We start from the raw sequence: 21,023 nt of genomic DNA on the forward strand, positions 1-21,023 counted from the left end.
ATGATGGATGGAAGATGATTGAGCTTCCCTAAGAAATGTTTGGTAGAATTGTCAGTTTGAATTATTGAGTCACATAGTGTAGACTAAACAGTGGGAAGCTAACAATGGAGGGGATACCCTATGTTTAAAGAAAAGACTCTCAAGATCAATAATACCGAAAGCAGAAGTTGCAGAATAGTCTTCGCTTTGTTGGCTTCCTGGAAAGTTTGGAGTCCTCAGTACAATTCCTGCAGGAATTTTTATGACTGGTTCCCTGTATATCAAAGTGAGCTTGACTTTGTCCTCATGCTCAATCCAAAGATTTCTGGTTCCTAAAGCCATGTGCAGAACAATGATTTAGCAAACTTGAACTTCGTTAGTAGACTATAAGCTCAAGTGAAGAGCTTTGAGCTACTGCAGTAGAAGAGAGAGTTCGATGTTTTGTTTTGAGGTAATATGACTTTTTCCATTCTCAATAATTACTAGGTTGAAGTTTTCAGAAAATAGGGTGATAGTTCTTCTCCAACCCATTTGTTTACTGTTGCACTCCTACTAGTATAATATGATCCTGGAATAGTGCGCATGGGGAGAGACAACAGTGTCACTGCATTAGTCAAATATCTTCTCCAGTCATGATCTGGATCAGCTCTGAGGAATGAAATTATTCTTCTTTTTCTGCCTCATACTTCCAAAGGGAGAGAGAGTCTTCTCAGCAGCCAGCCAAGGAATCCGAGAAATATAGTGGAAATCAACTATGGAGACAATTCTGCTTGCAGCATGTGACACATGGTTACAGGTATGATGCTGGTAAACCAAGTGCCAGCTGTGGCCAAGGCCATAGGCATTAGATAAGAACTGAAACTCATAGCTGAAAACCAAACCAGCTCACCTGTTTTAGTTCTGTTCAAAAGAGGTATTAGTCTTATAAGAATGTATTTAGTGTTTAAACTATATGAAATGCTTGTAAATTGGTGCATCCATTAATCTTACTTACAAGGTAAAATATAAGCTTGTTTTATAATTGTAAAAATCCTGCTCTGAACTTGAGAACTCAGACGGGAAGACTTGCTCTCCCTGGCCATCTGGGAGGACTATCAAAAATTAAGTGGGCCATTGCAGGACAAAAGCTTTATTGATTGCCCCTTTCACCCATGGAGAAGTACAGAAGGCTTCAGCCCATTGGTTTGAATGGTGGAAGAGGGAAATACAAATAGCTAACATGAAGATTTATCATCTTTGTTATTTGGATTCTTACAAGGGCTGGCATTGAGAAACAGGAAGCAGAGATCCCCAGGGTCAACCTGGGTTAAGTCCTAAAAAGACATTCAATGCTGATATATTACTACATATCTGTCGTCTTTTGAATCACAGACTGCATATATGATTGCTTGCTTTAACCTGTAAATAACGCTTATTTCTTTTTCCTAGTTAATAAACATTTCGTTAATTACAGGATTGGCTACAGGCATTGTCTTTGGTATAAGATCTAAGGTACAAATTGATCTAGGGTGAGTGACTGGTCTCTTGGGACTGGAAGAACCTGAATATTTTGTGATTTTTGGTGTAAGTGATCATTTATCACTAAGTCCAGCTTGCATGGATGGCAAGACAGACTGGAGAGCCCAAGATTGCACAGCAAATCTGTGACAGAGCCAGGAACCAGATATCCTGACTTTCATTCTAATGTTTTAACTTCTAGAAAATGCTCCTCGCAGGGGGCTTGATCACAAGCCCACTGAAGGGAACAGAACTCCATTCATTTCATTCAATGGGCTTTGGATCAGACCCTAAAAGATAACTAGTTCACTGCTCCTGGTGGCTTCACACCGTCCCGACAACTGAAATAATAAAGACTTAGGCCAGCCAAAGGATTGTAAGCACTATACATTATGCAATAAATTCTCATGGAGGAGGCTGGATAATTTCATTGTCTAAGTTAAGGCTGCAAAACTATCGGAATGGAAGATATGCTTATTCAAGATCAGTTCTATAAATTGCTGGTTGCTAGTATAGATAAAAACCAAAATAAAATCTGAGTTCCACTCTGAAACCTGATGCTCTAAATTCTTCCACACTTTTGTGTCTTTGTAAAAATAAGAGAGAGTGTCTTTGTTATTGAAACAAAAACAAAAAACCTTACATCCAAGGACAGGAAAATTACATACATTTGTTATGATAGGTTTTTTTTTTAATAAGATGCATTCAAAGGTGTTTATGGGTATATGGACTATGGCAGGGGAATGCCCACTTTCGGTAGCTCTGAATTCTGTCAAATATTGGGTGTCATTGGGGGTTGATGGGAACTTTATGGCTTGAGCTCCTATGTGCTAAGATAATACAAATAAAATAATAACAATAATAAATGTCATAGCTTCTAGACTTGTCAAGTCTATTACAATGTTCTTTGAGGGAATTGCTTGTATAAATCATTCAGTCAGATCCCATGTAAAACCACCTTTTAAAAATTCAGATCTTTTGGTTCAGACCTTTGAGGGAAGATAGCAGGCTCAAAATGTTAAACACTAATCCTTCATCTGTGTTCCCTCTCTTTGTCAGGGCAACGGCCTTCCAGCTGCCACACTCAATCTTCCTGGGAGATGTGAAACAAAATAGATATAGTTTGCCAACCAGTATCTGAGAAGATTTCTAAGTGGTGTTGGGTTGGTAAGTGTGAGCTTGAGAGAGAAGAGTCTGAGCACAGCAGTTCACAGCATGTCTTCTGCATGAAGAAGGAACTGAGAAGAGTAAGAGGTGACTGCCACACAAATGAGTGGTTCACAAAAATGGGATCATACACTTCCATCTACTATAGAGTGTGGATGGTAGAAAAATATGTCTGCAATGCTACTCAATTCACAGAAAGGAGAGAACACAGTGGCTCCTCTGTATTTTTCCCTTGTCCCTCCAACACTGAGAGGGTATTAGTGCTGGCACTCTATGAAATAGAGAATCCCTGGTGCTAGGTTTTAGGCTGAAGGAACAGGGGGACCTCTTTGTTTCATAACATGCTCCCTTCATTTCCAGGTGGATTTCCAAGCAAATGCGTGTCCAATAAACACTGCTGGTTGTTCTAGTAATTAATCCTGCTGCTTCTTTTTAAAATTGTCACAGCACCAATGATCATATAATATGCTGCCAAAAAGGAACTGTTCTGAGATGTTTATATTTGGCTGCTTTTGACAGAGTGCATTGATGCAACTTAACAGAAGTATAATATAAGTTTAGTCCCCGAGAGGTGCCAGGTGGAGAATGTATGGTTTCTGTACGTCACAAGAGGAAGAGAAGACAACATTTTTTCATTACTGCCTGTTACCAGAATGTTTTGTCAGATACTCCTTTTTTCAGCCAACACAAACCTCGTCCAACTCTCCTTTTGAGCAGCAGTGCCTGGAAAAAGAAAGACGACTAAACTCTTCCACAGGAAACCATCCTCCTTACTGTGAAACTTTCCATTTCTTCCCTTAGTCCCCAGGACACTGACGTTTTGTAAATGCGGACGAAGTGCTCTGTGAATTTTTGCAATCTTTGGGGAAAGTACAAAATATCTGAACTAGGAAGGCTCTTTTAGCTGCTTTGGTAAAATTCCACCATAGTCTTCGGTCTTAAACTTGCCAACAAATGGACCATCAGCTCACATTCTTATGGGTGTCCAACTTCTTTCTCCATGATGATAAAGGTTCCATACATCTCTTTTGAGCTCTTTGCTTTTCTTCTGTCTTTTGAATTTATGTTTATAGATTAGTCCCCCGAATTTCATAAATGTTTAGATGTAGCACCAGCTCAAAACATAGTAATATTAATGTTATTCCATGGTAGGAACTCTGCAACATGGAAGCTTCTTATGCCTCACTGGAAATTAGCTCTATCAGATTTACCAACAGATACATTTGGTCCATTTTAATGATCTTTTTCAATAGCACAAAATGCAACATTAATAGTGTTGTGTCCATTCTGCTGGCCACCAAGATAGTTACTTCTCTTCTTATTGCTTCGGAAACAGTACAAATTCTCTAGTTAGTGTTTAATTGGTACCTTCATGATCTTCTAACGTAAAGATAAGAACAATACCTTAATGCAGTGATACTCAAGTTGAGGCTTGCGAGCTATAAGTGGCTCTTTAATGTGTCTCCTGCGGCTGTTTGCAGCACATGATATTAAAACACTGTGATTTAATTATTAACCAATCAGGATACTTTTATTATGTTATTGGTATCAATTGTAAACAGTCAATGAAACAATGAATTCGAACTTCTGTGGCTCTTTGGGGTAACGTTGATCGCTAATTTGGCCCCTGAACCATTGAGGGGTGAGTATCACTGCCTTAATATGTCGTGTGGATTCAAGAACAATGGACTAAATGACCTGAATTCTCAGTTCCACTGAGGGCCCTTTACACCATTCTAGTAGTGTAAAGGGGCCTTACCGTGGGTGTAAGTGTAATTTACACTTATATCTAACAGAGCTCAGGCCAATATTTCTTGCTTTGCTTTATTGTTTTCAAATAACTGCACATAATTTACTTTAGATTGGTGAAGAGAATTTAAATGACACCAACACTTAGTGAAGAAGGAAGTGTTGTTTACTTTGTACAGTTAGTGGATCTGGAATTAAATAAGATCCAGAGATTTCTTCAGTCCTACTACCTTTCTTTTCAATAATCTATTCAAATTGATATATCCTGCATTTAAAAAATGGTGGTTCTATAAATAATTGCTCACTGAGCACAAGCTTAACATGCTTTATTACTACATTCAAAAATCTGGGCTGAATTCTTACATCAGTTATATCTCTGTAACCTCAGTGAAGTTAACATTTCAATTAAGTTTTAAACCATGGTAGCCGGCATTATGCCCTAATGGAAATGCTCTGCCCTGAGCTGCCAGGTGCTATTAAGCACAAGTGCTATTGTTGCACTTTACAGAGCTAGTTGTACTTCAGTAATATGTAAAGTTATTCATAACTTGACAGATAGATATGTTATGTACACAGTCAGTAAGTAAAATAAAAGATCAGCAAACCTTCAGGATAAAAGTTGCTATATAAAAGTTTAAAAGCCTTATCAGATCATGATCAGATGAAAGACCATATACTTAATTTATGGTACCAGTTAATTCTTTGGACATTATTAAGGAATCATGAAAAGCTCTTCTGATCATTGAGAAAGTGATCATTGAGATTGGCAATTAAGGACTCCTCAAGATATCTAGGGACCAGTGTTGATAGACTCTGAAGGAGCTACTCTTATGGCTTGTCTACACTTACCAGAAGATTGATGCTGCGGCAATCGATGCATCGGCGATCGATTTAGTGGGTCTAGTGAAGACCTGCTAAATCAACCACCAATCGCTCTCCCATCGACTCCTGTACTCCACCTGATCGAGAAGATTAAGGGGAGTTGATGGGATAGCGTCTCCCGTCAACGTCGCGTAGTGTGGACCCCGCGGTAAGTAGATCTAAGATACGTTGATTTGAGTTACGCTATTCACGTAACCCAAATTGCGTAACTTAGATTGACTTTTTCCTTTGGTGTAGACAAGGCCTGAGATTCCTTGGCTGAGAGGACATAGTACATTCATGGATAGCTATACAAAAGGTGAAGCAAAAGAGGGGATGGAAAACGGGGAGAGCATTTAGGAAGAAACATTGGGTCCACAGAAAAGAGAAGCATATAGTATTATTATAAATGACTGTTAACATTCAACCCATGATACCCTGAAAATACAGAACAGGAAAACCTGTGCCTCACAGAAAATGTCCTTTAAGTAATAAAGTCTTCAGATCAGGTAAAATGGGTACTTCAGCCTGCTTCCAGCTTGGGGGAAGAACCATACCTGTCAGTCACTGGCAGCAGGGGAATGCCCTGTCTTCTGAAATTCCCTTCAGTTGAGGTAAATTTCACAGCCAGTATAATTCAAATCTACTTTCCTAAATTACATATTGCGGTAAATATACTCTGAAGAAAAAGCACAACAATTTCTTCTACAGCAGAACATGGTAAATTCTGCCTACCAAACCCAAGTCTTCAGATGTTAATTTCCATCTGTATTCTGGATGATACATTGGTCTCCAGGGTGGGTCATATCTGTGGACCTTATTACTTGAAGAAAGGAAATTTTCATATGAGCACGGATACATTTTACTGTTCTTATTCATGCTAAGGTCCACAGATCTTGCTACAATTGGATTTTAATAGCAGTGTGCATTCAGGGTGGGAAGCAGGATCATTCTTTTAAAGTAGATATCAAAAGTGAAATTGATTATATATAAATATCTCTTCTACCTTTCCTCTCTAAAATGTGCAGAAGACTGCTGTCAAAAGTAAAGAAATAGCATTGGCTACGATTGGATGACCAATATGCAGAATTTGGTGAATTTATGTATTGATGGCCGTGTAGCCGTCTAATATATCTAAATGCAGGAGAGGATGACTACTCTACCCTGAGCCTAGCAGTTCTTCTAAGGACTGGACTTTGATGCTTAACCAAAGGAGGAACATTTCTTGAATTTACTTAGAGAATGAATGCTATGATAGGTATGAGAGGACTACCTTTCTAAATTAAAAGTACAATACTGTATCTTATTGGAGAAAGTTCCCATTTAAAATAGGCTCATCTGATTGGAGAACATAGCCATTGAGAGACCTACTCTAATGGATAGGAAGTATAATGACACCTCCTGCAGGAGTTCAGTCTGGGTAGTGTTATAAGGAGAAGAATGAGGTTCCAAGGTTATGCTTTTACACTCCAAATAAAAAAATGGTAAAAAGGACCAAAAAAGTGCCACCATGGCTAAACAGCAGACTAAAAGAGGTGATTAGAGGCAAAAAGGCATCTTATAAAAATTGGAAGTCAAATCCTACTGAGAAAAATAGAAAGGAGCATAAACTTAGGCAAGTCAAGTGTAAAAGAATAATAAGGCAGTCCAAAAAGGAATTTGAAGAGCAACTAGCAAAAGACACAAAAACTAACAGCAAAAATTTTTTTAAGTACATCAGAAACAGGAAGCCTGCCACACAATCAGTTGGGTCACTGGATGATCAAGGTGTTAAAGGAGCAGTCATGGAAGACAAGGCTGTTGCGGAGTATCTAAATGAATTCTTTGCATCTGTCTTCACTGCAGAGCATGTGAGGGAGATTCCCAAACCAGAGCCATTCTTTTTAAATGACAAATCTGAGGAACTGCCCCAGATTGAGGTGTCAGTAGAGGAGGTTTTAGAACAAATTGATAAACAGTAATAAGTCACCAGAATAAGATGGTAGCCACCAAGAGTTCTGAAGGAACTCAAATATGAAATTGCAGAACTACTAATGTGGTATATAACCTATCGCTATCCAGATGACTGGAGGATAGCTAATGTAATGTTGATTTTTAAAAAAGGCTAAAGAGGCAATCCTGGCAATTACAGGCTGGCAAACCTAACTTCAGAACCAGGCAAATAGGTTGAAACTATAGTAAAGAACAGAATTATCAGACACATAGATGAAGATGATGTGTTTGGGAAGAGTCAACATGGATTTTTTAAAGGAAAATCATAACTCACCAATGTATTAGAATTTTTTGAGGGGGTCACAAGCATGCAGACAAAGGCGATCCAGTTGATATAGTGTACTGTGACTTCCACAAAGCCTTTGACAATCTCCCTCAGCAAAGATTCGTAAGCAAATTCCTCTCACGGATCAGTTAAAAGATAGGAAACAAAGAGTAGGAATAAATGGTCAGTTTTCACAATGTAAAGTCATAAATAGTGGGGTTCCCCCAAGACTCTGTGCTGTTCAAAATATTCATAAATAATTTGGAAAAGTTTGCAGATGATAGTAAATTACTCAAGATAGTTAAATCCAAAACTGACTGTGAAGAATTACAAAGGGATCTCACAAAACCGGGTGACTGGAGAACAAAATGGTAGATGAAATTCAATGCTGGTAAATGCAAAGTAATGCACATTGGAAAACATAATCCCAACTATACATACAAAACGTTGGGGTCTAAATTAGCTGTTATCACTCAAGAAAGAGATCTTGGAGTCATTGTGAATAAATATCTGAAAACAGCTGCTCTGAAAAAAGCAGCAGCAGTCAAAACATTTAGGAGAATATTAGGAACCATTAGGAAAGGGATAGATAATAAGACAGAAAATATCATAGTGCCAGTATATAAATCCATGGCATGCCCACACCTTGAATACTGCATGCAGTTGTGGTCGCCCCACCTCAAAAAAGATATATTAGAAATGGAAAAGATACAGAGAAGGGCAACAAAATGATTAGGAATATGGAACAGCTTTTATACGAGGAGAGATTAAAAAGTCTGGGATTGTTCAGTGTAGAAAAGAGATGACTAAGGGGGGATATGATAGAGAGCTATAAATCATGAATGCTGTGGAGAAAGCGAATGGGTAAGCGTTATTTACCCGTTCACATAACACAAGAACCAGGGGTCACCCAACGAAATTATTAAGCAACTGGTTTAAAACAAGTACTTCTTCACACAACACCTAGTCAACCTGTGGAACTCATTGCCAGGAGATGTTGTGAAAGCCAAAAGTATAACTGGGTTCAACAAAGAGTTAGATAAGTTCATGGAGGATAGATCCATCAATGGCTATTAGCCAAGATGGTCAGAAACATAACCCTAAACCTCTGACTGCCAGAAGCTGGGAATGGAGAATGGGGGATGAATCAACTGATAATTGCCCTATTCTGTTCATTCTCTCTGAAGCATCTGGCACTGGCCACATTGGAAGACATGACATTGGACTCGATGGATCAGTGTTCTTATGCTCTATGACCTTGCAGCATTGGAGTAAGATTGATGCTCTAAAAAAAGTGTTTAGGGTTGATAATTGTACAAAACTTCTTTTTCTTGAACATGCTGACAACATATTACAGAGACTTTACATTTTAACTTGGACATTTATACACCCACAGTAAAATCCTCCTGGAAGAACTCAAGGCTATGTTTCACTTATTTAACAGGGTAGTATGTTTCACTTATTTAACAGGGTAGTTAAACTATTGTCTTTGTATCAGCTAGTAGAATATGTTCTATTTGTTGACTTCTCTTCTGAGGTCCATGAGAGCAATAATCACTTTATCCAAGTATTCATTTTAAACCTGTCTGATCCCAGATGCAGGACTGGTCTTGCAATTGCAGACCTCTTCTGTGAGACAGAGACATCCAAAGATGCAACACTAAGTTGATCAGGCCAGAGAGCCATAGTCTCTACAGCAAGAAAGGCATAAACATTGTCACTGTCACTCTCCCATTCCTATCTTTTCTATTGTCCTAGGGAACAGTGTAATAGCTGGTAAGACACATATCAGTGACCTTGCCCAGCTTTGCAAGATACCATTCACCAACTCGCATCCTGTGTCCTCACACAGAGAGGTCATAGGGTACTTTACTGTTTTAAGATGCAAAGGTGTTGATCAGCAGCCTACCAAAATGTCTTATGGTGAGTGAGATATTTCTGCTAACATTCTTCTGAGACGAGACCTGGGGTACCTGATAGTACCCATCCTTAGCTCAGGTCTACGATTGACATCCCTGACAATCCCATGTGTGTTTGTTTGTCCTGAATCCAAGACATTCCAGGAACCACATTATACAGTGCTTTTCTGTCATCTTTCTCTCTGTACAGAAACCGGATCAAAAAAATTGGGTAGCAAAAGATAAGCAATTTCCTTCTTCCCTAAAGCCAATATTATTGGCTGATCCCGGCGAGAGACCCTGGAAGCACAGGATGAACAGTAATGATTGAAGTTGGGAAAAGAAAAATGCTGCCATCCCTCTGCAAAATATAGGAATTGTCTAAGGAAGGTTAAAATGGGAATGCTTTGAAGACAAGTCTGTTTTAGGAACTTAGTGAAATTAGGAACTTACTAAATTGAGTTTGTCAGCCTTTAAATTCCAGGGCTTGACACCTTTTGTCTCCCTGTCAGTTTCTTAAAGACAGCCTGGTGCAGGATTGTTACTTTTCTGCTATCCTTTTCTACTTCCCTTCCCTCTCTGTTCTCCCTCTTTTATAGCTGGCTTCATTTTCTTTATTGGTCACAGCTGTGGTTGCTTGTCTCCAAGACTGGCAGTTCTGGGAGCGGTGCGGGGGTGTGGTCAGCATGATTACTGGTAAGCAGGGAAGGATCTCCTCTCCCTTCAGCCTCAACTCTGTATGAGGTTGGTAATGCTCATTACAATCACTAAGATAGCTGGTAACTGATTTGTCTCAGCATCTAATCCCAAATACCAATACCCTACGTACCTGTGTGAAACAGATGTGAATCCTACTCTCCACCCCAGTGTTAGCATTGCTTGTGAAAGCCTGGAGGGGCATTTAGGGTGTCCGATGACAATCCCTATTCGTTAATTTATTTAGCGGTGGTAGTCTGATGTCACCTGAGGGTTTCTGTAGTCTTTTCTATAGAGTATGGTAGGAGCCAGAACTATAAGGTGACAGTTCTGATGACACTGAATTGCCTCGTCTTTCCATAAAGTTTTCCATTGTATCACCAAGACAGCTGGGAATGGATTTGTTTCAGCATCTGATCCCAAAGACCAAAGCCCCATGTACCCGTGTGAAACACATCACAGAGTTTCCATGATCAAGGGAGGGAGCGGAGAGAATGCCTGCCTGGGTTTGGATGCCTGTAAAGGGCCTATATAGTGAGAGGCTACTTATTCAAGTAAAACTGGACACAGAGATTTCTCTGAAAATATTCAAGAGACTAATGATACTTCTGTCCTCCAAGAGGCTAAGCTTATTTGTCTCCCCTCCCACACATGGGCTCTTTCTGGATCTCCCAAGGAAGGTACTGGTCTGGAGCTTAAGGATGGGCTCCCCAGAAGCTCCACTCCTCTCTGTTGAATGGAATTCACATGAGCCAGATAGGCCTGTGTTTCCCCTGGAGGTCTCAGTCATGTTGTGTCCGGAGCCCTCCATCTGCGACCCATTGGGAAAAAGAGGGGGAGGAGGTGGCTGAGCCCTGCAGTCAGAGGTGTAGCTAGTGGCAGTGCTTAAACTGTGCCAGGGCTTAGCCCTGGCACCTCTAGGCTTGGCAGTTCATATTCCCGGCACCTTTGGGCTTGCTGCATCAGTTATGAAAGTAAAAAAAAATTGCTTGAGCCTCATCACCTCATTGCGTGAGCCCCAGCACCTCTTTTATTACAAATTAAGCACTGGCAGGTGGTGCGGGCTATGGAGACTCAGACACGATCTTCCATCTGGTGCTCTGCCCTTCTGGCTTCACTCCCTCCTGGGGGATGTCTGCTTGCCCCGGGGCCAGTTCTTGTCCAATCCTGGCAGGGAGGGAGCTAAGGTATCCCCACTGGGCCTGGGCTGCATCTTATTCAGCACAGCCAGCCTCTCCAGTCCTGCCTGGCTCCTATTCTACCCAGGAAAGGGTGTGGGGAGGTGATCTGGCCCAGACAGGACTATGAGGGAAACCGTATTCTTCCCACAGAGCTGGCTAAATTCTTTAACGAGACACTCAATAATGTGGGGGAGCATGAGACACAGACCCTTCCTTTTGCCTCTGCCTTTTCTTGGCTTAGCTCTGTCCTTGAAGCTGGCAGGAGCACCAGCTTCAGTAAATGCCCCAGAAAGGGAAGGAGAGCTGACAGGACAATGTCCCCAAAAGCAAATGCAGCCTTGGGACATGACTGGGAATCAGACAGAACCAAATTGTTAGTCTAAAAAAATTAAAATAAATTTAGAATTTTCCTGAGAAATCTGCAGGGAGGTCTGGCTGAGCCACTGGCCAGTGTGGAGGCAGAGAAACCTGGAGGGAACATCAGGAAGCAAGGTACTTCCCTACTCCCAGTGGCTGACAGGGCTGGTTCTGCCTCCAAGCTGCAAGCAGGCTAAAGTACCCATTGTAGTGGATCTGTGGACATTAACAAGAAGAAGAAAGGAGCAATTTTTGCATAAAAAAAAGTGAAATGTACTTTTAAATTAGTAAATTTGCCTTAGGGCCCCTGCTATCATTAATGTATAGCAGCCCTCCTAGTAATAAATTATGTTCCCTTGGATGACACACAGCATATAAAAAAGCCATCTGTTATCTACTTCGCACCAAATCAAGAGTGTGGGATGGAAGTGAGAGCGCACCTTTTGTGCCCTGCGCTTGTCTGCTCGTTGATTCTGGTGGTAGATACGACTGAAGTTGGAGACAATTACAGGAACTGGCAGAGCAATGACTAAGACCCCACTCAGGGAACAAATTGAACCAAAAATCTTCCCAGCTATTGTCTTCGGCACCATGTCACCATACCTGGGTTAAAGAAAACAAAATCTATTTAAAAACATTAACTACTCTTAAGTATCAGATTTAAAGTCAAACTAGCTAGAAACTATTTTTACTATAATTTTCAAAGAACATTTCATACACATATACATTTGTCTGTATGTCTATGTGCTGTATGTACGTAAATCATTTCCATTTTAATTTAGTGCTTAAGTCGACACAGTTCCTAGATCTGGATCTAAATATTTTTTCATTCCTTCAAATCTCCTGGCAATCCACAGACTTGCTGGGACTTGCAGACACCTCTTTTTGATGCTAGATACTGGTTTTCTAGTAAAGGAGGAATACAGCAACATTAAGAATTATCTAGAGGAACTTCAACTGACAGCTTATAGAGAGGATTCTGTTCTCTACACCCAGTAGTTTGTTGTATTGTAGCGCAAAATGTGTAACTGAGTGTTACTGAGTTCAAGAATAAGCTAAATATCCTTAAGTTACATTTGCTGTTTAATTTGGTTGGGTTATTAATTACTATTAAACATTTACATAGGACTGTAAATTTGCATAGCATGTTACACAACATAGGTAAGACACACTCCCAATCCCAAAGATTTTACAGTCTACATAGGACAAGACCAAACACAAAGCAAGCTGTAGGATAACATTGCAGGAGAGGCAATGTTTGGGAGTTGCTCTGATGAGAATAAAATGTTTTACATGTTTTACACAGGGATTTGAGGGATAAGAGAGAAGTGGGTGAAAACAGGGAGACTCTTCTAGGCACTTGGCAGGTCCAAACCCAAGAATGAGAGAAGGAGATGAAGGGACGAGTAACACAGAGATGGGGGCACGGCATAGGGAGCAGGACGGGATATCAGTAGAAATGAGAGCAGAGGTATGTGTCAGGGCAAGATTCAGTAGCCTTTAAGGTGAGGAGAAGCGGCTTGATTTTATAGGGAAATAAATGAAGTGCTAATGGAGGGAATCAAGTAAGCAGGTGATATTATAGCCCGGAACAACCTATGTAATGATGGTAATGACCATACTTATTTTATCTAAAAAGAACTGTCTAGTGGCTTTACAAGACCTGGCCAGAACAACATATAAAACGGTATGTTACACTGATAGATACTAAAACACCTACTGTAGTTTTAGTTTTAGTTAATCACATTTGTTAAAAACTAGTGACACCAATACTGATCCTGCAAAAATGGGTAGAAAGAGTAGCATAGGATGGGTTCTATCTTTTAAAGACTAAATGCGGATGGTGTGAGGAGCAGGATACTTTAGGACTGGAAAGAGACCAGAAAGAGACCCATACTTTCCATTAAGTTAGCAGCGGTATCTCACAATACAGGTGTCCCCAGCACCTACCTCACATTTTTTTGGGGGGTATAATCTTTATATTTCCCCCCAGTACAACACAACACATCAGGTAGACTATATATTTACATATTTAGAAAGACTTATTTATACTTATGCATGATCTAAAATTTCAAGATGGTGTTTAAAGTTAGGTTTCTAAATCCATGTTAGGCACCTAAATAAACAGCCTGATTTTCAAAAGTGCAAAGCAACTAAAAGCTCCCATTGTCACTAATGGAACATTGTGAACAGTTAGAAGGCAGTTCTGGCTCCGTTTTTGTTTGCATTTGTTGCGGAATAAAACACTCTGTTGGTAATATTATTGTATGTTTGTGCAAGTCTACTGCAGTTTGATGTTAATGGTAGCAAGGACTCTAGGCCAGTCAGCTTCCAATATTTCAGTAGCCATGTATATATTCCAAGGCTGTGACACAGGATGATATTTTTCCATAGTATTCCAAAGAGTTATATAAAACTTGGAAATAAAATGTTTAGGATTGTTTGTATAGTGAAGATGTTTCTCTGGCCTTGGCTACACTTACCTGCTAGTTCGGCGGCTGGCAATCGAACTTCTGGGTTCGACTTATCGTGTCTAGTCTGGACGCGATAAGTCGAACCCGGAAGTGCTCGCCGTCGACTGCGGTACTCCAGCTCGGCGAGAGGAGTACCGCGGAGTCGACGGGGGAGCCTGCCTGCCGAGTGTGGACCAAGGTAAGTTCGAACTAAGGTACTTCGACTTCAGCTACGTTATTCACGTAGCTGAAGTTGCGTACCTTAGTTCGAATTAGGGGGGTAGTGTAGACCAAGCCTCTGTGTCTGTTGTGTTAAATGACAGTAAAGAGCTGGATTTAGCTTCAGCTATGAAGTATCCCAGTTCTGACTACCTTTCCTATTTCTACTTGAATAAGGAAAAACAATAAAACATTTTCCAACTATAATCTTATTTGGCCCTTAGTTAGTGTTAATAATATCCTCCACCTTATTGATAGTTGTAATTTGTGCATGGCAGTAATTTGTCTAATTTAAGTTTTCTCCTGCTGATAAACACTGTGCTGAAGATGTTAAAGTGTACTTATGTTCAGAAGAGTGACTATGTAGAAATGACAGCTTCTTAATCAACCCTGTGGGTAGTCAGAATCATAGCTGCTCAGTTTTGTGACAAAACTAAAGGTTTTCCTACATTTATTCTGTTTAGGTCTACTATCCTATGGGACCTGGTTTCTATTCTGGTATATGCCACAACAAAATAGTTAACTAAGTTCCAGCTGGAGGGCCAAATTTTACATTCAGTTATACCTGTAATAACCACACCACAATGTCTTTGTTCCTAGTGCTGGTCTCAAGCCCAGATAAAGTGGGAGGGTTGGGCAATGGCTTGGCAAGCCATCCCTGTAAAACATCTCTAGCTTTGACATGCAGAAGAAAACACACAATGTTAGCAATTTCATCTGCTTCAGCAGTTTCATCTACTACTCACAACAGAACCAAGCTTCAGGATTCATCTAAATCTTCTACTGCATGCAGAGGACTCACACTATATGATGATGATTCTTCCATAAACAGAAATGGGAGGGAAGCACCTGACATAAAGATGGTATGTCCCCTTCTGAAGCAACATCAGTATCTGAGGATGGACCATGAAATGGCTGATTATTAACAGCGGTCGGAAAGAGGACTCTCCTGGCTGAAGAACTGGAAAGGTTGACTGTTGTATGTGGCATGCAGGAGACATGGTGGAATTTAAACACTGACTGCACAACTCTGACTTGTAGCAGTCAGACCTTTCAATTGTTGCATGCCTAATGACACATCTGAAGGGCACACTAGTGTTGCTTTGATTTTGTCCCTGTGGCGCAATCTGCACAACTGACTTGACAGGCTTATTGTCCATGCCTGATAGCCATCATTTTGAGTTTGAAGGTAGGATGTATGGTAGTTATTAGTGGATATGCTCAACATGACACAAGGCCTGATGTGAAAAAGATGCTTTTTATACCATGTTAGAGAATGTTGTATCTAGTATGTACCCTGACTTCATATTGTCATCTTAGAAGATATGAGCATGAGAACTGGCCATGATAGAACGGGATTTGAACTAGTACTGGGACCACACAGTTTACCGGAGGAGAGATCAGATAATTGTTTTCATCTATTAGAATTTGCTTCCCCACATGAACTATTTTTAATGCCTACCTGGTTTCAGCACAAGAACTGCTATACGTTTACTTTTCAATATCCATTGGGTGACAATACAACCTTGGATCACGTTCTAGTTTGGAAACAGTATGTATGTGTATTTAGGAGTGCTGATCTTGCTCTGGAATCTGATAATCAACTCCTAACAGCGATGATGATGTTCCATTTAATAAAGTTCCAAAGACTGGTACCTACTGCATTGAAATGTTTAAATGTTGATAAGCTTCATGATGAAGCAATTGCTAATAATTACGTGGGTAGCAATTTCCAACAAATATTCTATATTGGATTACCAGCTGTCTAACGCCCAGGAAGAATGGGCTTTATTTTGGGATTCTATCACAGAGATTGCTGGAGAACAACTGGGACTAAAGAGAATGAAAAAGCAATATTGGATTACAAATGATACCATCAAAGTATGAGTGAGAAAAAAAGAGGGATGGTGCAGAATGGATGCACTGGAAGGTCAGAATCAAGTCAGTGAATGGAAGAGGAAATGGACAATAGAGGAAAAGCAATGTCTTGAATGAGCAGTCATGAGGGCCTGTGAGAATGATCATAATCAATGGTGGAATGGTATGGCACAGTGTATTCAGAAAGCCTCCGAAAGACATATTCAGAAATGTGTATTTGAGACTTTGAAGTTCCTAAATTTCACATTCAGTGTGGTTTCTATACAGCTCAATTTACAATCCTTGGTATATATGTTCTGTGGAACGTTACTGAAAAATGACTAGAGCAAGAGAAGGAAGTTATCACCACATTTACAGATTACCAACCGCTTTTGACTCAGTGGATACTGCTATGCCTGTATGGTGTGCCTGAGGACTTAATGTGCCTAGTGGAGGAATTGTACCACGGTACATTTAGCCATATGAAGATAAATGATTGTTAATTGCAGGCTGGTTTTCAGTAGACTTGGGAGTATGCCAGGGATGCATTCTATCACCTACATTATTTAATGTTCTAATAGACTATTTGATGACAAAGCTGATTGAGGCCAAAGTAGGAGGTGGGAAATTTAAAGATTCATCGTTAGAGGATCTCGAGTATGTGGATGATATTGGGCTGACTACTGACCAACTACAGCTAATGCTGGAAGAGCTGCTAAAAACTGCAGAATCTATGGGACTTTGATTAACCAAAGCTAAGAATGCCTCCTATAAAATGGAAATGACCTGCTGATGCTGCATGTATATGGCAATTACACTGAATGGGTGACTATCTGTCTGGTAGTCAGTTGACAGCAGAAGGTTCTATATCTGAAGAAGTCACACATCGGACCAGTCTTGCATGAATGGCATTTCAATATCTTCAAAGGACTTTATTTGGGTGGCGAGATGTTGTGTGATAACTAAGATACAAGTATTCAATGCGGTAGTAATAACAACTTTTACATGGAGCAGAAACAGCCGAGGAAAGGAAACTAAACAGTTCTCAGTATTGAAAGTTACGGTGTATTCTTAACATCCATTGGTTTGATTTTGTCACAAATGAGGAGATATGTAGAAGTTCCTGGCAAGTTGCAGTCTTGTACCACTTGAGAAGAGGATGACTGCAATCGTGGGGTTATGTACAAGGTGCAGAAGAAGGTTTATAGAGCTGAGGTCGAAGGAAGTAGAACATGAAGCTGATCACAGATGAGGTTGGAAAATGCAATTCTGAGGGATTTAAGAAGCCTCAATCCTCCCATACTGACTTTTGCCAAAGGAAGAAGACTTGCAAGGGACTGTTCAAGAGGGAAGTCCATTCTATACACACCTGTGGCTAGATTATAGCTCTGTGAATCTGCTGCTATATCTGTAATACATCACTGACTTCAGACAATGGAGTTGCACAGTGTATAAATGAGGGCATAATTTGGCCCAAAGAAACTTTCTTTTTTACTAGTGATGATGCATGAACCAGAGAAAGCACAGCTTGATTTTTCAAATGTCAGGGTTTGTAATGTTGCAAGATCAGCAAAGTGGGGCAGTGCCAGAGGGCTGTTTAGCTACTGAGGTTCTTTGTGTATCATGGAGTCTTCACACTTGAGTCATTTAAAACATGCTACTGTTTTCGGGGCAATCAACGTACTATCTTCTGGGCAACAGCAACAAATTCGCAAAGACCTGGGAATTGCGACCTGGAATATAGGTTCATTATGGATAGGTTAGGAGAGGAGGTTGAGGCAATGACTAGAATGAAAATCTGTATACTATGTCTGCAGGAAACGAGGTAGCATGGAGGTAAAAGTCAAATCTTGAAAGATGGATTTCAACTTTTTTGGTCTGGAGGGAAAAAAAATGAATGGGGGTAGCCATCATCATAAGGCCAGAGATTGCTCAGGGTATCATGAGTGTAGAAAGAAAAGACCAATTGATAGCAGTAGGATTGATGATAGAGAGTAAGATTATATGTGTGATGTCAGCATATGCTCCACAGCAAGGCAGACTTATGGAAGACAAGGAGAGCTTTAGAAATGAGCAGGCAGAAGTGGTGGTTATGGTTGAGAGTAACACCTTGTTACCTGTCAGTGGTGATTTAAACTGCCTCGTTGGTGAAGGGAACCCAGTAGAAGGAGTGGTGGGTTAATTTGGCTTTGGTAAAATAAATGCAAAAGAAGAGAAGTAGGTTGAGTGGTGTTTTTTAATGGCTTTTCAGTGGCGAATACATAGCTTGAAAAAAGAGACTCCCACCTAGTGACATACTATAGTGGAAAAACTAAAGCCCAGGTGTACTATATTTTGATAAGAAGAGGAACATATGAAAATGGTGAAAGATATAAAGGTTATACCGAGTGAATATGTGTCAGAACAATGCAACCTGAGAAATCAGGAGAGAAGATGAAATTGAGGAAGAAATGGGAGGTGGGGGAGGTCAAGAGAAAGGAACCATTCTGCCAAAAAAATAAAGGAAGGTTTTCATGCTTTGCCAGCAACAATGAAGTCAGTGGAGGAAGAATGAAGGAAATTAAAAGACTGTTTCATTAAGTCAATGGAGGTAACATGTGGCAGAACAAGTGGTAAGCTGGGTGCTTTCAGAGAACAAGCTGATGGTGGAAGTCGGATGTACAAGTGAAATTAAAAAGAAATGATTATTCAAAGAGTTTGAGAAAGCAGGTTGTGATAATGAGATATGGAAGAAATTAGGGGAAAGATGAATTTAGGACTCTCCTGCTGATAATAGCTCATCTTAATTAATTAGCCTCTTACATTTGGTATAGCTACTTCCACTTTTTCATGTTCTCTGTATGTATATATATCTTCTTACTATATGTTCCATTCTATGCATCTGATGAAGTGGGCTGTGAGTTCAATCCTTGAGGGGGCCACTTAGGGATCTGGGGCAAAACCAGTACTTGGTCCTGCTAGTGAAGGCAGGGAGCTGGACTCAATGACCTTTCAAGGTCCCTTCCAGTTCTAGGAGATAGGATATCTCCATAAGAAAAAGCTTATGCTCAAATAAATTTGTTAGTCTCTAAGGTGCCGCAAGTACTCCTGTTCTTTTTAGGACTCTCAATCATAGATAGGCTGGAGAGCACACCTTTGAGGTGGGCTGGACATGTGAAAAGAATGGGAGAATGGAAGAACAGCCAGTAAAGAAATCTTTGGAGGAAGATGACAGCAAGAAAGGATGTTGAAGACTGAGGATATGATGGAAAGCCCTGTCAAGAGGAGTCTGAAGAGAAAAGGACTGAAACTCCAAGACCTAGAAACCCGTGCAAGGGACCAGAAGAAGAAGTGAAGAATTGTGGGCACCTTGCAGAGGCAACGTGTGGGGAGGCATGTGGGGTCACGTGTCCCCTCAGATTTGCTCCTTGGCATGGACTGAGCATGCTCAGTAACACTGCTGAAGTTGGCTGCCCTCACTCTGCCCCCCAGCCCACTATCTGTAGTCATGGGTTGTCTCTGCAAGCCCAAGTGAAGTGAAGAGAAGGGAGGCTGAGTTTTGTAAAACTTGTATTATAAAGTGGGAAAACTATCTTGTTACTTGACAACTGAGCAAATTTGATCTTGAAGTCACTGAAATACAACAAACATGGAAGCCCTTTTTTTCAAAATAGGTAGTAGCTAAAACCTTAATGTCTGGTTCTCTCTCATCTTATTGTTATACAAATTATAATAGTGAGTGCATTTTCCTTCTCCACATTTTTTCAGTTGCAATTTTTGCAAGTCTCTTTATCAAAATTGCATATAATGCATATGTACCTATTATTGTGGAACATATCTTAGTCAATGCTTTGGTCCTCATTATTTGTATTAACTTTCTACCTAATTTTGTAACATAACAAAAGGACATCATAAGATTGTATACTTTAGCTGACTGAACAAAAATAGTACCACTGATTCCTGTATTATTCACATGTGCTCTGCTTTATTATCGAAGAAAGTGAAGTGAAAAGGATATGACAAATTAGATGTGCACTTGTGGTGTGTCAGTTAAGCTATATCATACCAGAAGTCAAAACTGCATTATCAAATGAATACCTCTTGGGAAATGGATGAAATTCAGCTTCAATCTTGTGTTCAACAACAGACCATTGTTCTATGTCTGATTCCTCATTGTAAGGGATAATATCAAGTTAATGGATTGTCTCCTTATGCTGATAGACCACTGGACCTTTCTAAGGCCTTGGCTACACTTACCGGCAAGTTCGACGGCTGGAAATCGAACTTCTGGGTTCGACTTATCGCGTCTAGTCTGGACGCGATAAGTCGAACCCGGAAGTGCTCGCCGTCGACTGCGGTACTCCAGCTCGCCGAGAGGAGTACCGCGGAGTCGACGGGGGAGCCTGCCTGCCGAGTGTGGACCAAGGTAAGTTTGAACTAATTCGAAATAAGGTACTTCGAACTTCAGCTACGTTATTCACGTAGCTGAAGTTGCGTACCTTAGTTCGAATTAGGGGGGGTAGTGTAGACCAAGCCTTAGTGGTGGTCTGAGGAACATGGGTGTGATTTCCTATGGTTTTGCATGAGAAACATGGGAGCCGGGACTGTACCTTTTACAAGCTAACAACTAAATTTATGGCATCTTGGATAACATAGGCATCAGGGAATTCCCACAACTGGTATAATGTGTGGGATTATTAATGTGTGTTCTGTAACATTTACATTAGTAGATCAGTATTTGTCTATCAATGTACATCCATCTACAATACCTATTAGCAGTAGTGGTCATTGCACATCAGTTACTCTGCCTAATGGGTGGAACATATTTTTTACTGACATGGCCTCATTTCAAGAAATATCAGACAATATTGTC

The 21,023-nt window shown here is 40.3% G+C and overlaps 1 protein-coding gene across 2 annotated transcripts in view; it reads right to left on the reverse strand.

Annotated features, from left to right (window-relative positions):
* KCND2 (potassium voltage-gated channel subfamily D member 2) overlaps positions 1 to 21,023 on the reverse strand; it is a 432,385-nt gene that overhangs the window by 26,921 nt on the left and 384,441 nt on the right. For both annotated transcript variants that reach the window (XM_024109035.3, XM_005305656.5), the window contains exon 3: positions 12,083 to 12,245. In XM_024109035.3, the coding sequence (XP_023964803.1) occupies positions 12,083 to 12,245 (163 nt within the window). The remainder of the gene's footprint in view (positions 1 to 12,082; positions 12,246 to 21,023) is intronic.

This window comes from Chrysemys picta, chromosome 1 (assembly GCF_011386835.1).
Source record: "Chrysemys picta bellii isolate R12L10 chromosome 1, ASM1138683v2, whole genome shotgun sequence".
NCBI lineage: Eukaryota > Metazoa > Chordata > Testudines > Emydidae > Chrysemys > Chrysemys picta.